This window comes from Balaenoptera physalus, assembly GCF_965194825.1.
Source record: "Balaenoptera physalus genome assembly, chromosome: 10".
NCBI lineage: Eukaryota > Metazoa > Chordata > Mammalia > Artiodactyla > Balaenopteridae > Balaenoptera > Balaenoptera physalus.
Genome location: NC_138889.1, coordinates 34,156,232 through 34,170,087, shown reverse-complemented (window position 1 = coordinate 34,170,087; position 13,856 = coordinate 34,156,232). Strand labels below are relative to the sequence as shown.

The 13,856-nt window shown below is 34.8% G+C and overlaps 2 protein-coding genes across 2 annotated transcripts in view; one reads left to right on the top strand and one right to left on the bottom strand.

The window, feature by feature from the left end:
- Positions 1 to 242, bottom strand: part of ANGPTL5 (angiopoietin like 5) — a 30,214-nt gene extending 29,972 nt beyond the window's left edge. The window contains exon 1 of the mRNA XM_082410006.1: positions 21 to 242. The gene's annotated coding sequence lies outside the window, so the exon portion shown is untranslated. The remainder of the gene's footprint in view (positions 1 to 20) is intronic.
- Positions 243 to 330: 88 nt separating this feature from the next.
- Positions 331 to 13,856, top strand: part of CEP126 (centrosomal protein 126) — a 129,301-nt gene continuing 115,775 nt past the window's right edge. Inside the window, 2 exon segments of the mRNA XM_082410095.1 lie at positions 331 to 749; positions 7,126 to 7,245. Coding sequence (XP_082266221.1) covers positions 622 to 749; positions 7,126 to 7,245 — 248 coding nt within the window. The 5' untranslated portion in view covers positions 331 to 621.

The window sequence follows — 13,856 nt, the reverse complement described above, 5'->3', positions numbered from 1 at the left end:
AGTTAAACAACAAATCCTACCCTGAATTATCCCCGAGGCAATCATTTCAGAATCCCCACGGTGGCGTTTGCCTGTATCTGAAGATTTTGCGTCTCACTGTCTTTCATCACTCTCAATACCCTCACGAAAACATCATCATAAAATGGGAGGTAGAAAGGAGTCAGGCTCCGAGGCACAAGTCAGCTCCCCATTCCTGCGAAGACTCGGGTCCCTGAGGATGCCAGGGTTCCCGGCCGCCGCCCGCAGTCAGCTCAGAGGGGTGGGGGGAGTAGGCGGGAGTCCGCGCCTGCTATTGGCTGCCTCGGGCGCCCCGCCCCCACTCCCTGGTAGCCGTCGGGAAGGACGCGGTGTCGGTTGGTTGTCAACATGGCGGAGGCGTTGGGGTCGCGGCCGCCACCTCTGCCATTGCCAGGCAAGGTCGCCGCTGCTGCAGCTGCCGTCGCCACCACAGCCAAGAGCGCCGCTGTGCGGGAACCAGAGCTGCTGCGGCCAACCTTCCCGCCGCTGTGACGCGGGGCCTGAGAGACGGAGTGCAGGGAGGGGCGGAGGAGGAGGAAGCCGGAGCTGCCATGAGGGAGGCGCTGTGGGCGAGCCGAGAGGCGGCGCTGAGGTGAATGAAGGATGATGACCGGGAGGCCCGGAGCCCGGAGCGCGGTCGCGGGACTGGGCACTGAATCCTCGGACACCCGCGTCAGAGCCCCGCTCAGCCCTCGGTTGAGCGGCGGGCGTCACCGACCTGGCGCTTACCTGTATCCTTCCAGCCGTGGCTGCCGGGGTAGCGGTGTTGGAAGCGGGGCCCATCTTTTTTCCCATTAGATTCCCATCATCGCAGATGCAAGGTGATAGCAACTAGCTAGTCATCTTAGTGCGGGTATTTGTTTCAGTAACTCTCGTTGCTTCCCTTAAACCTGAAATACCATTTTATCCTATTCTAGGACCGCTTTCCCGGCCACCTTGTTATCTCACCCGCATTCAACTTTGGTGTAAATTTTTTGTGAGTTTTCAAATAGATCAACCGTGTGTCCTATGGGGATTGTTTTGTCGTCTAGAGTTATGCCGTTATATGCTCTTTACGTCATATTATCCACCCCCTGATTAATCATGCTGCTTGGAGAAAAGAATTCCACAAATAGGTAAAATGTTTTGCCCTCCTGAAACAGTCCGTTTTAACAGTTAACCTAACACTTCCCTAATTTATTTACCAGAGCTGCTAAAGCCTAACACAGTTGGTTAATTTGTTTTGTTTTCCATCCTCTGCCCAGGCTGTTGTCAGAGAGACAACAGACAGAAAATGAGAAGCAAAGGGCCCTGAGGCTTCGCACTGGATTATCTCTGACCTGTCCCTAAGAATTAGTCTAGCCCACCTTTGATATTGCTGTTGGTTGCATTGTAGAAAATTGACAGGATGAAAGAGTTTTGTTTTCAAAATATGTAAACCATGTTTATTCCTTCAGAGAATGTTATGATAATTAGAGTGTAACCTTTGTATTCTCAAAGGACTTGGTTGGTAGTGATGGTGCTGTATAATCATCTTCATTCTTGTCAGAGAATGGAGTGTCTTCACTTTTCAAGTTAAACCCCATTTTCTTATCCTTGTTGTCTTCCACTTCTGGGATGTTGCACTTTTAAAAGCAAGTCAACAACCAATTTTCATTTAGTGTCTGCTCTTTGACTAGGTGCTTGGGATACAACTCTAGTGAGGAAGACAGATATGTTCAAAGCTTAACTGATGGTGAAATATCCCCCCTCTGATCATGCTTTCCTCAAGCTTTTAACCCATCTGTCTTTTCTTTCTTTAGTCAACTTCTCAGAAACCCTGACCTGCAATAGCAGCTTCTAATTCATTTCATCTATTCATTATTAACCCCATTCACTTTGGCTTTTGCCCTTACTACTCCTCAAAACTGTCCTCGCTCAAGAAGTAATCTGAAATAAACTGTATTGCTTTCTGTATGGATTTGATTCTGTCCCCTTGACATTGTATTTTCTTGGACCCCGAACTCCTATTACACTGATCCTGATTTATAGCTAAATCAGATAATAGGGAAGCACTGTAAGTGGCTCATTGGCAAAGTGTATCTTTCCATCATTTTCATTAGTGAAATGGTCATAAACTTAATATTTTTAAATTTATGAGGTATGAATATTGATACAACAAAGGAAATATTTGTAAATAAATTCAGCAGTACCTCAAAGGAACAAAACCAAATAGACATAATTCCAGAATTATGTTGGTTTCCTATAAAGAAATGTATTACTAAAAATATACTTGAATTCTAAATATATAGTTAAAATTATGAAAGTTGTAGGTGATCATTTCAATAGATGCCCAGAGCTTTGCTAAAATCCAACAACTTTTGCTAGTATGTGTGTATATATATGCATCTGTATGTATATATAATATATAAGTATATATAACATACTTTTTGCTAGTTTATATATATATATATTTGCTGGTATATATAAAATTAGTATATATATTTAAATTGGGATAGAGGAATTCTTTTGAACGTAATAAAGACTATGACACTAAATCAAGAATATCATTATGTTACTAGTTGGAGAAACACTTAAGCACCTTTTGTATTATTTTGGATGTTCTTAGTATCTGTAATGTTTCATATTGGATACCTGGTACAAAGTAGGTATGCAAATTTATTGAATTAATGACTAAATTTAAAAAATGAACTGCAGACTTAAAATAAGCAAGTGGCTTGGTAAAATTTCTACATGTGACTTCCAGACATGAATTCAATACTCAGAGGCCATCCAGCTTTCTGTTGTAGTTCTCTCACTCAAGTCAGAATTTCCTAACTCTAAAGGCAAGGAACAAAACCTTATGAAGTTCATCTAATTAAAATTAGCTGAAGTTCTCTAATTTCAATTTCTTAAAATAATTCAAATAGAAATAGAATAAAGAAGTGAAGGTCTTTCATGTCCCCTTCACACTATGCCTCTTGTTTTCTCATAAATATCTCCAGTCTTTTCCCCTTCTATTTTATCCTAGCCCCCACCTTGCCTCTCTTTATTCCCTACCCAGTTTACACCCTATTCTTAATTATCTACACATATTCTCTCACCAACATCCTTGGTTCTTTGCACTCCTATTCTTCCTCAACCACCCAGTAACTACTACAACCCTATTTCTCTACTCCTTCACTCAACAATAAAAATGCTGTCAGAGAAAAAAATCACAAAACCGCTACAGCTTGATGGTTTCCAGCTTCACCAGAACAAGAACAGGGTTCTCTCTTGTTCCTCTTAATTAGTTTCTGTGCCAGGTCTTGATCACCTCCTGTCACTCGCAGGAGACTGTCTTACTACAATACTTCATAAGAGAATGGATGCCATGAACTCCCTCAGGTCCCTCCCAACAAACAACACAAACCCTCCTACTCCCATCACCACCTTCAATCCCCTACCCTGCTTTTTATTCCAGGCTTGCTGATGGGATATCACTTTTACTGTAGAAGGTGAATCCATCCACTTGTGCCCTATTTTCATCACCTCTCCTCAGTAACCCTGGATTATAAATTATCCTAACTCTCTCTTACAATTTACTTCCAACTTTTGTCAAATAACCTTCTTTCCCTACAGCCTGTAAACATGCTCTGGTCTTAACTATCCTTAAAACTAACAATCAAACCCTTTTAACTGTGTTCTACTACCTCCTGTCTCCTTAGTCAAACCTCTAAAAAAGTGTAGTCTAAATTCACCATCTCTACCTTGAGTCACATTTTACACTACATTCCAAAATATGCTTGAACTGATAAAAAGGGTAAATATAAAAATAAATACAAAATCATAAAGGAAAACTGACAGAAAATAGAACTTCACCTTTTTCATAGTTTGAAGGTATAGTAACTTTACCTTTTGAAAAGAAAGAATCAATTTCAAGTGAAAGATATCTCAAAGATAACTCATTAATTTAAAACTTCAGTGTAAGGGGAAATTGTATAATTAAATAAAATAAAATTATCTGGGGAAAATACTTGTAATAACTATGATAGAGGGTTAATATTTACACTATTCTATCTCTATTGAATTTTCTGAAATTGATTTTTTAAATGACGTTCTCAATAGATAAATGTCCAGTGACTGAACTAACAATTCACCAAAGAGGAAAATAAAAATTAGTTGCCCAACATGGCAATTATTCTATTTTGCTAATACATACATAATAAAACATGACTTTCCATTTGGTCTTTCTAAAAAAAAAGTACTGCCTTATGCTCATGAGGTATAGAAACTCATGTTCATATATTTCTAATGACATGTAGATTTATAGAACCCTTTTAGAAACCAATTTGTCTGTGAGGCACTAAAAGCTATAAAAATGTGTATACCTTTTATCCTAGTTTATCTACTGAGAATTTTCTCCAAGGAAATCATTCAGTAAGCTTTTATTAAGCCATTACCATATTCTAAGCACCATGCCAGGCATTGGAGTTACAGAAATATTGAGGAGACACATATGACGTACCCATGAGGGTGTCAAGTCATCCAGTGAGGGTTAGAAAAAGCTTCATAGGGGAGGAACTGCTTGAGGTGTCCCTGAAAGGATGAGTAGAATTAGCCAGCAAGTGCCAAAAGATAATGGCATACTGCATCATGGCTTGTTCTGTTAATAAGTATCTTAGTGTGGCTGGACATCGGAGTCATGCAGGGAAATGTTGAAAAATGAAGTTGAAAAATCAGACCAGATTATAAAATGCTGTATATTCCAAGAAATTTGTAATGCATCATGAAGGTGATAGGGAGATTTTAGAGAACAGCAAAGAATGAGAAACTCAATGAGATTTGTGTTTAGCTGGTTTTGTGGAGGTTCAAATGGAGGATGGCAAGTTTAGGAGTACTGTAATAAGATGAGTTAGAAGACTACTGAAGTAGTCCAGGCAAGGGATTTAGAGCATCTGAGCCAAGTCTGTGGAGAGGTACAGAGAAGAAGGAAAAGAATCTGGATGGCTCTAATAAACTTGACAAGAGTGTGGGTTATATGATTCATAGTTATTAGTGATGGTAACATATTTAAAACAACCTAAATGAGCTACAATTAGAAAAAGACTAAATTGGGAGAGGAAGAGATGAGGATGAGGTGGGGTAGATTAGGCTATGCTTTTAAATTATAATCATTATGTATTACGTGCCCATAGTATTCTTGGGTTTGTTGTTGGTTGGTTTTTCTGTTGTTAAATATATAAAAATTACCTTCCTTTGAACAAGTATTTAACAGTGATTCTTATGGAAATATCTTACCTTTATAATACAGCTTGTATGAAAAATAAAAGTTTAACCAGCCATCTAATATTTTTTAAATTTGGATACCATACTTTGAAGAGATGCAAAGGCAGCAGTATTTTTTACACCTCGGCAGGCAATATTTTATATGTATTATATATAATACATATGTATATTATATAGAGAAAGAGACATTTAATTAAATCTAGCAGTATATAGTTGTCAGAACATTATTACAAACATTACATTTGTGATTTTCTTTATGTTCCTGTGGTGAGACTTCAAGCATGTTAAACAGAGAACAGAATTATCTCCACGTGCATCATATTCCTGCATATTTCTCACCTGAGCCAAAGCAACTTCTCCCTTTTCTCCCCCCCACAATGTTGCTCTTGGGTACTCTGAAAGGAAGTTGCAGTTTCCTCCACTGCAATGTTGTGACTTCGTAGTTAGCCATCTTGTTAAAGTCTGACTCCTTCTAATAAAGTACTCTATTAGAGAAGAACAAGCTAAATCTTTAGCTGTCTCTGTGCTAACAAAAAAAAAAACCAGGTTGCTTCCCTTTCTGTTCCATTTTTATAAATCCTTCAAAAGAAACTTTAAGTAAAAATATTGTGTGTGAGTGCGTGTATTTGTTTATGGTGAGGTAGTGCAAAATTTTATAATACAGGTAAATTAATTATGAGCAATGGCATAAAAATGGTTAAATAGCAAAATAATTGAAAGCTCCCATTAGCAAAGTTTCAAATGACCAAAAAGTTCAAATAAACATGCTTGTTTTGAAATATATAAGGTTTTTTTTACTATGTTGATGCTGAAGCACTGCAGGATCCTAAAATTAACACATTTTGAATTAACAACTTATGTACAGCATAACTTATTATTTAATGTATTTCTTATATTCTGTTTTACCATTAATATTTATGGCATATAAAAAAATCTTGATTAAATAGAACTCTTAAAGAGAATTGCAAACCTTTATTTTGAGGGGGGAAAATTTAAACACACTGTTTATTCAAAAAGACAAATAGGCATGCCCTGCAATAAATAACTTCGGTACAATCTTGTATGCATCTACATCTAATGATGAGGTACTGAAAATGGTAATTGAATGACCACTTTTTAAAACTTCAAAATCATTAAAAACAGAAAAATACTGTGATAAATTTGATAAAGGCATTCAATAATGCCAGTTGAAATGTAACTAAATAAGCTCGGACATCAATTAACCATATCAATTCAACTTATTTAAAGAAAGTTTAATTTTATACAGTAAATTTCAAATGAATGGATAATTAGGATAACTAAAATACTCCGTATCTGGCAAAATTCTGAGTAAACATTACTGTGTATGGTTTTCCTAATGGTTTGTTTTTTAACTTATGAGTAAATCACTAAGTAAACTATATTCCCAAACTTTCCAGTTATATTGCTATTTGATTTTTAATATTTGAATATGACTTTCATGCTATGGATTAAAGGATCTACTGAAACATTTAATTCACCTGCTTTCTATTAATGAGATATAACCTTCTTTCATTTTTCTATATACATGCCTAAGATAGTAACTTGTTAATAAGTACTCAAATATCTGTATAATGAATGAAAAGATATGTAGTCTCCTTATCTGGGCTCATTATGTCTAAAAGTAATTAACTTTTTCCCCAAAGAAAGTAAGATATATCTTCAGTTCTAATACCAAGTTGAGAGTTTTTTTACATAAAACATGTGTCGGTCATACACTAACACTGATGTGTACTCATACTAATTGTTCCACAAAAAATCATTACATCATTAGTATGAGGCTGTAATTGTATTTATCAGATAGCACTGATACTCATCCATTAAAGACATAAACCACTGTCCTTAACTTTATGCTGCCATTAGAGATATGAAAATCCATTTTGAGAAAAATTTAGAAGAAGAGCACCAAATATTACTGCAGCAACAAAAAATATGTCGAAATCAAGCACGTAAATATTTTGTGGAGTCAAACCGGAGAAAAAAGTAAGTAACTATTTTATTCAGAAGCATAGAAACTCAAAGTCATAAATTAATCATTTCTCTACTTTGTAGCATTTTATGAACCTAAGTCATGACAGTGTTTTATCTATAAAATTGATCAAGATTTTTGTGGCTTTTAAATTTTATTGTTTTTCTGCCACAGCACAAAGATAGTGATGTATCATCTAGTTTACTGACCATGACTGTAGCAGTCTTTTCTTGTCATAGAACTTATTAGTGTCATATTCACTTCTTAAAATGACTATAAAAAGAATTCTTCATTTTTTGTAACATTTTATGATAAAAGGTTACCAATTAGCATTTAGGCTCTAATAGAATATATTTGATTTTAATTCATTATTCACTTATATATAATTTTTCTATATGTGCTACCCTCATTCATCCAGTCAGAAAAATGAGGGAAATATGAATAATTGTGGAAATATGATAAAAACAATTGTATAAATGATTGCCATTAAAAAAAAATGCTTTCTAGTATAAACTGGAAACTAAATAAAGATGCAAACCATCCTATCCCTGCTTGACATTTTTCAAGATGTGTTTGAATTATTAGATTTTTTTAATACAGAGTGGTTATGCCATTTTTATTGTTGTTTTTGCTACCTTGTTCATAGTTCTACAATAGGTGAATAGTAGAAAAGTCCTAGAATTTATTACTACATCATTGGGCATATGTTGCAAATCCCATTTGGGGAATACAAAATTGTTTATCTGTAAATTTTTTCTGGCACTGTATTCTCTTTAGATTAACTCTATATTGCCTGGCGTAGATGAAAGTATTTAATGAAGCTTGTTTTTGTTTTTGTTTTGTATTTGTGTATTTCTGTTTTTCTCCTACCTTTCAGCTCCTGAAGCTTATAAAAGGCACATGATAGGAGTTCAATAAAAATGAATAATCATATGTTGAAAGGGTCATGGGCTTTGGAATCAGAGATCTAGGTTTAAATCCTAGCTTCATGAGTTAGAGCAAGTTATTTAATCTCTTTGAGCTTCAGTTTCTCATTTATGATTGGAATTAATACAATCTTTTTCAAGGAATTGTTACATAGAGCAAAAAAGGTAATATTAGAGATGAATAGTTGAGAACGCATGTACAAGTATTTGTCTGTCACATAGTGCTCTTCATTAAGCTTATTTTATTGATTAATAAATTAATATTTTTCAATTGTATATTTTCTAATAATTGTCTTGCTGTATGAAATAGCAGGCTTTATATGTGGAATTTGATTCATAAAGTTCCTACCTGTCTTCTCTCATCAAACACCCGTAAGAATTCTGATGTAGAAAATATAGAAGAAAATTTTTGGTTTAAAATTCTAAGAGGCAGAACATTTTCCAATGCAATTTCATTATGTTTTGTTTTTCTGTCACCCTACAGAGGGGTAAAAAAAAAAAACAAAAAAAAACCCTTTTTGTTTTTGTAAAGCCACATAAAAATTTATTTTAAAATACTAATCTTTTGTTTCTATATTTTACCTTTTAAAAGGGGACCAAATTATTTGTGCACTTCTGAATTTCAGAATATGTCTATCATTATGGATTTTTTGGCCTATCTATCTATGCTTAACCTCATCTAACTTTATGCTGTCTATTCATATTATGGTCATAGAGTTTAGAAAAAAATATTTTTCCTACAAGTAGAGATATTCTTCTAACACTGTTTTTTTCTACAAAAAGAGACAAATTTATACTTTGACATTATCAGTACTGTTTCCCCAATAGTACTCAAAAGATGTTCATAGCACCAAATGCTCTTTGTTTACTTGCATTAATCGCTTAAAATCACACACATTTAAATTTTCTTGTTATTTATTATTTTTTGCATTTCTATTGCCAGTATTTTTCTTGTATGTTTTTATCACATTCTTAAGTTTTCCATTCTGTCACTCAGTGTCCATACAGTGGAGTCCCCTTTGTTTCCCTCCAAGTCCTCCTCCCTTCATCACTAGGTACTGCTACAATAAATACCGGTTACCTTTTAGACCTAATGCACAACGGGCATCTGAGACTTCCCTTTATTGGTCTCAGGATTGGAGCCACAGTTTCTTGCCTCATAGCATCCCTTTTTTTGTTTTGTTTTATAACATTAGTTTGCTGGATCATATCCTCAGGTAACTTTCTAGTAGGCTGCTTTGTGGACCAAGTAATTTTAATATATACACACATAAAGAAAATTAACTTATTTCCTACATTGTTTTTAATTTTTAACTTTAGAACTATCTTTTGAAAAATTAGTGAATAGGCAGCAAGCATAGCTAATTGAGTACCAATTATTAAACATCATATTGGGAGAAAAAAATAATTTTGGTTAATCTATTTTATCACTAAACGTTAGAAATGTCAATAATCTGACAACGTGACTTCATGAGGAAAATAAATTGAAATAAATTTTAGGAAGTAAAGAACTCAAAAGGAACCTTCAGATAGTTTTAAAACAATATAATATAAGCAGGTAGGCTTAAAAGTTCAGATGATCAGACAAAACTCCTATGGAACTATATAACTAACTCGCAGAATAAGAAAGAAAAGGACAGAATGGGGAAAACTGCCCAAATAAAGAGAAGAGGAAACACTACCAAGTGGTGAGAGACAAGCACTTAGGAAGAATCACTAAAATCTATAATTAAAAAAGATTCCTTACATATCCTATAGGCAGGAAAAAAAATTACCTAGAGAATCACGGAATGAATTACTTGGTGAACATGAAGTATGGGGTAGCTGCATTATCTATTTGTGAGAATGATGGAGTTTGGAGTTCCCCATGAAGCAGGAAAAATGTACCTTAGAATAAATAAGAAGGAATTATACTTTAAGCAATAAGTCATATTAATCAAACCTGCATATATAGAAGTTTGGTATAAGCTAAAAAATATAAACAGATTCAAATAAATCCAGATATCAGTAGGTTTAAATATCCATGGGTATATTATCCATAATATATTCATAATATATTAAAGGAAAGTTAAAGGAATTTAGTATATTTAGAAGTTATCTTTGACCATTTAAAATGTCATACAGGACAGCATTTATTCATTCAACTAACATTTACTGGGTTTCATATACTAGAGGATAAAAATAAAATGTATGATTCTTGCCCTCAATTTACTAATAGTGAAGTAATAAAGGATGGCAATGCTATGCAATAAATACTATGATTGAGTCACCTACAAGGTGCTGTAGAAGTACATCTCATATACTGCAGGACAAGGAAGAACTCCTGGAAGAGTAAAGTCTTATTAGATAACCAGGAGTTAGGGTACTTAAGAGATAAAGGAGGACAATATGTGAAAAAGCTAATGTTATGAAATAAAAGACACAAGTTTTATGTGATTTAGGCACAGCAAAATGTGGAAGGGTATCAGGAAAGGAAGCTATAGAGTTGATAGGAGTCATTTCATAAAATAACTTCTGTGTCAATCTAAAGAAATTAAACCCTATCCTTAGGACTCTGAGATGTTGTTGAAAGAGTGATATCAGAGAAGTATCATGATCATGTTTATATTTTATCTCATTGTAGCAGAGGGGTAGAGGATGAATTGAAAGCACAGGCTGGAGGCAAAGAAGACAGGTAGAAAGCTGTTATAGTGATCTAAGCCAGAGAAGGTATGAAGGTAGAGTAGGGATTGAGTAGGTAGGGTCAATAGGAGTCAAAGGTCAGTTATGTGTGGTGCATGAAGAGCATTGTCAGAAATGGAATACTTATCAATTATGCAAATGTTATTGACATTTTTAATATAAATCTTTCTAAATTGCAATGCATATTTCTGTAATCTTTTATACAAATTATGATAAATGCAGTTTGATCTATTCTTTATACCTTAGAATCATTATTATGGGCATCAAATATTCTACTCTGTTATATTACTGTATTTGTCCTTGAGCTATTAAGCTTTATTTAGTTTACAGTACTAGCCTCAACTGGTAAGCTTGGTGAATTCTTTTTTTTTTTTAATTTAATTTTTATTGAAGTATAGCTGTTTTACAATGTTGTATTAGTTTCTACTATACAGCAAAGTGAATCAGCTACATGTATGCATATATCTTCTCTTTTTTGGATTTCCTTCCCATTTAGCTCACCATAGAGCATTTAGTAGAGTTCTCTGTGCTATACAGTAGGTTCTCATTAGTTATCTATTGTATATGTAGTATCAATACTGTATATAATCAATCCCAATCTCCCAATTCATTCCCCCCCCCCACTTTCCCCCTTGGTATCCATACGTTTGTTCTCTACATCTGTGTCTCTGTTTCTGCTTTGCAAATAAGATCATCTATACCATTTTTCTAGATTCCACATATATGCGTTAATATACGATATTTGTTTTTCTCTTTCTGACTTACTTCACTGTGTATGACAATCTCTAGGTCCATCCACATCTCTACAACTGACCCAATTTCATTCTTTTTTATGGCTGAGTAATATCCCATTGTATATAGGTACCAGATCTTCTTTAACCAGTCCTCTGTTGATGGACATTTAACTTGCTTCCATATCCTGGCTATTGTAAATAGTGCAGCAATGAACATTGGGGCACATGTGTCTTTTTTAATTATGTTTTTCTCTGGGTATATGCCCAGTAGTGGGATCGCTGGGTCATATTGTAGCTCTGTTTTTAGTTTTTTAAAGAACCTCCATACTGTTCTCCATAGTGGCTGTACCAATCTACATTCCCAACAATAGTGTAACAGGATTCCCTTTTCTCTACACCCTCTTCAGCATTTATTGTTTGTAGATTTTTTGATGATGGCCATTCTGACTGGTGAGAAGTGATAACTCACTGTACTTGTGATTTGCATTTCTCTCATAATTAGTGATGTTGAGCATCTTTTCATGTGTTTGTTGGCCATAAGTATGTCTTCTTTGGAGAAATGTCTGTTTAGGTCTCCACCCATTTCTTGATTGGGTTGTTTCTTTTTTTTGACATTGAGCTGCATGAGCTGTTTGTGTATATTGGAGATTAATACCTTGTCAGTTGCTTCATTTGCTAATATTTTCTCCCATTCTGAGGGCTGTCTTTTCGTCTTGTTTATGGTTTCCTTTGCTGTGTAAAAGCTAATAAGTTTAATTAGATCCCATTTGTTTATTTTTGTTTTTATTTTCATACTCTAGGAGGTGGGTCAAAAAAGATCTTGCTGCAATTTATGTCAAAGAGTGTTTTGCCTATGTTTTCCTCTAAGAGTTTTAGTGTCCAGCCTTACATTTAGGTCTTTAATCCATTTTGAGTTTATTTTTGTATATGGTGTTAGGGAGTGTTCTAATTTCATTCTTTTACATGTAGTTGTCCAGTTTTCCCAGCACCACTTATAGAAGAGAGCATCTTTTCTCCATTGTATATTCTTGCCTCCTTTATCAGAGATTAGGTGACCATAGGTGCCTGGGTTTATCTCTGGGCTTTCCATCCTGTTCCCTTGATCTATATTTCTGTTTTTGTGCCAGCACCATACTGTTTTAATGACTTTGTAGTATAGTCTGAAGTCCAGAAGCCTGATTCCTCCAGCTCTGTTTTTCTTTCTCAAGATTGTTTGGGCTATTCGGGGTCTTTTGTATTTCCATACAAAGTGTAAAATTTTTTATTCTAATTCTTTGTAAAATGCCATTGGTAATTTGATAGGGATTGCATTGAATCTGTAGATTGCTTTGGGTAGTATAGTCATTTTCACAATATTGATTCTTCCAGTCCAGGAACATGGTATATCTCTCCATCTGTTTGTGTCGTCTTTGATTTCTTTCATCAGTATCTCATAGCTTTCTGATTACAGGTCTTTTGCCTCCTAGGTAGGTTTATTCCTAGGTATTTTATTCTTTTTGTTGCAATGGTAAATAGGATAATTTTCTTAATTTCTCTTTCTGATTTTTTGTTATTAGTGTATAGGAATGCAAGAGATTTCTGTGCATTAATTTTGTATCCTGCAACTTTACCAAATTCATTGATTAGCTCTAGTAGTTTTCAGGTGGCATCTTTAGTATTTTCTATGCATAGTATCATGTCATCTGCAAACAGTGACAGTTTTACTTCTTCTTTTCCAATTTGGAATCCTTTTATTTCTTTTTCTTCTCTGATTGCCGTGGCTAGGACTTCCAAAACAATGTTGAATAAAAGTGGTGAGAATGGTCATCCTTGCCTTGTTCCTGAACTTAGGGGAAATGCTTTCACTTTTTCACCATTGAGAATGATGTTTGCTGTGGGTTTGTCATATATGACCTTTATTATGTTGAGGTAGGTTTCCTCCATGCCCATTTTCTGGAGAGTTTTTATCATAAATAGGTATTGAATTTTGTCAAAAGCTTTTTCTGCATCTATTGAGATGATCATATGGTTTTTATTCCTCTATTTGTTAATATGGTGTATCACATTGACTGATTTGCATATATTGAAGGATCCTTGCATCCCAGGGATAAATCCCACTTGATCAGGGTGTATGATCCTTTTAATGTATTGTTGGATTCTGTTTGCTAGTATTTTGTTGAGGATTTTTGCTTCTATTTTTATCAGTGATATTGACCTGTAATTTTCTTTTTTGTGATATCTTTGTCGGCTTTTGATATCAGGGTGATGGTGGACTCATAGAATGAGGTTGGGAGTGTTCCTCCA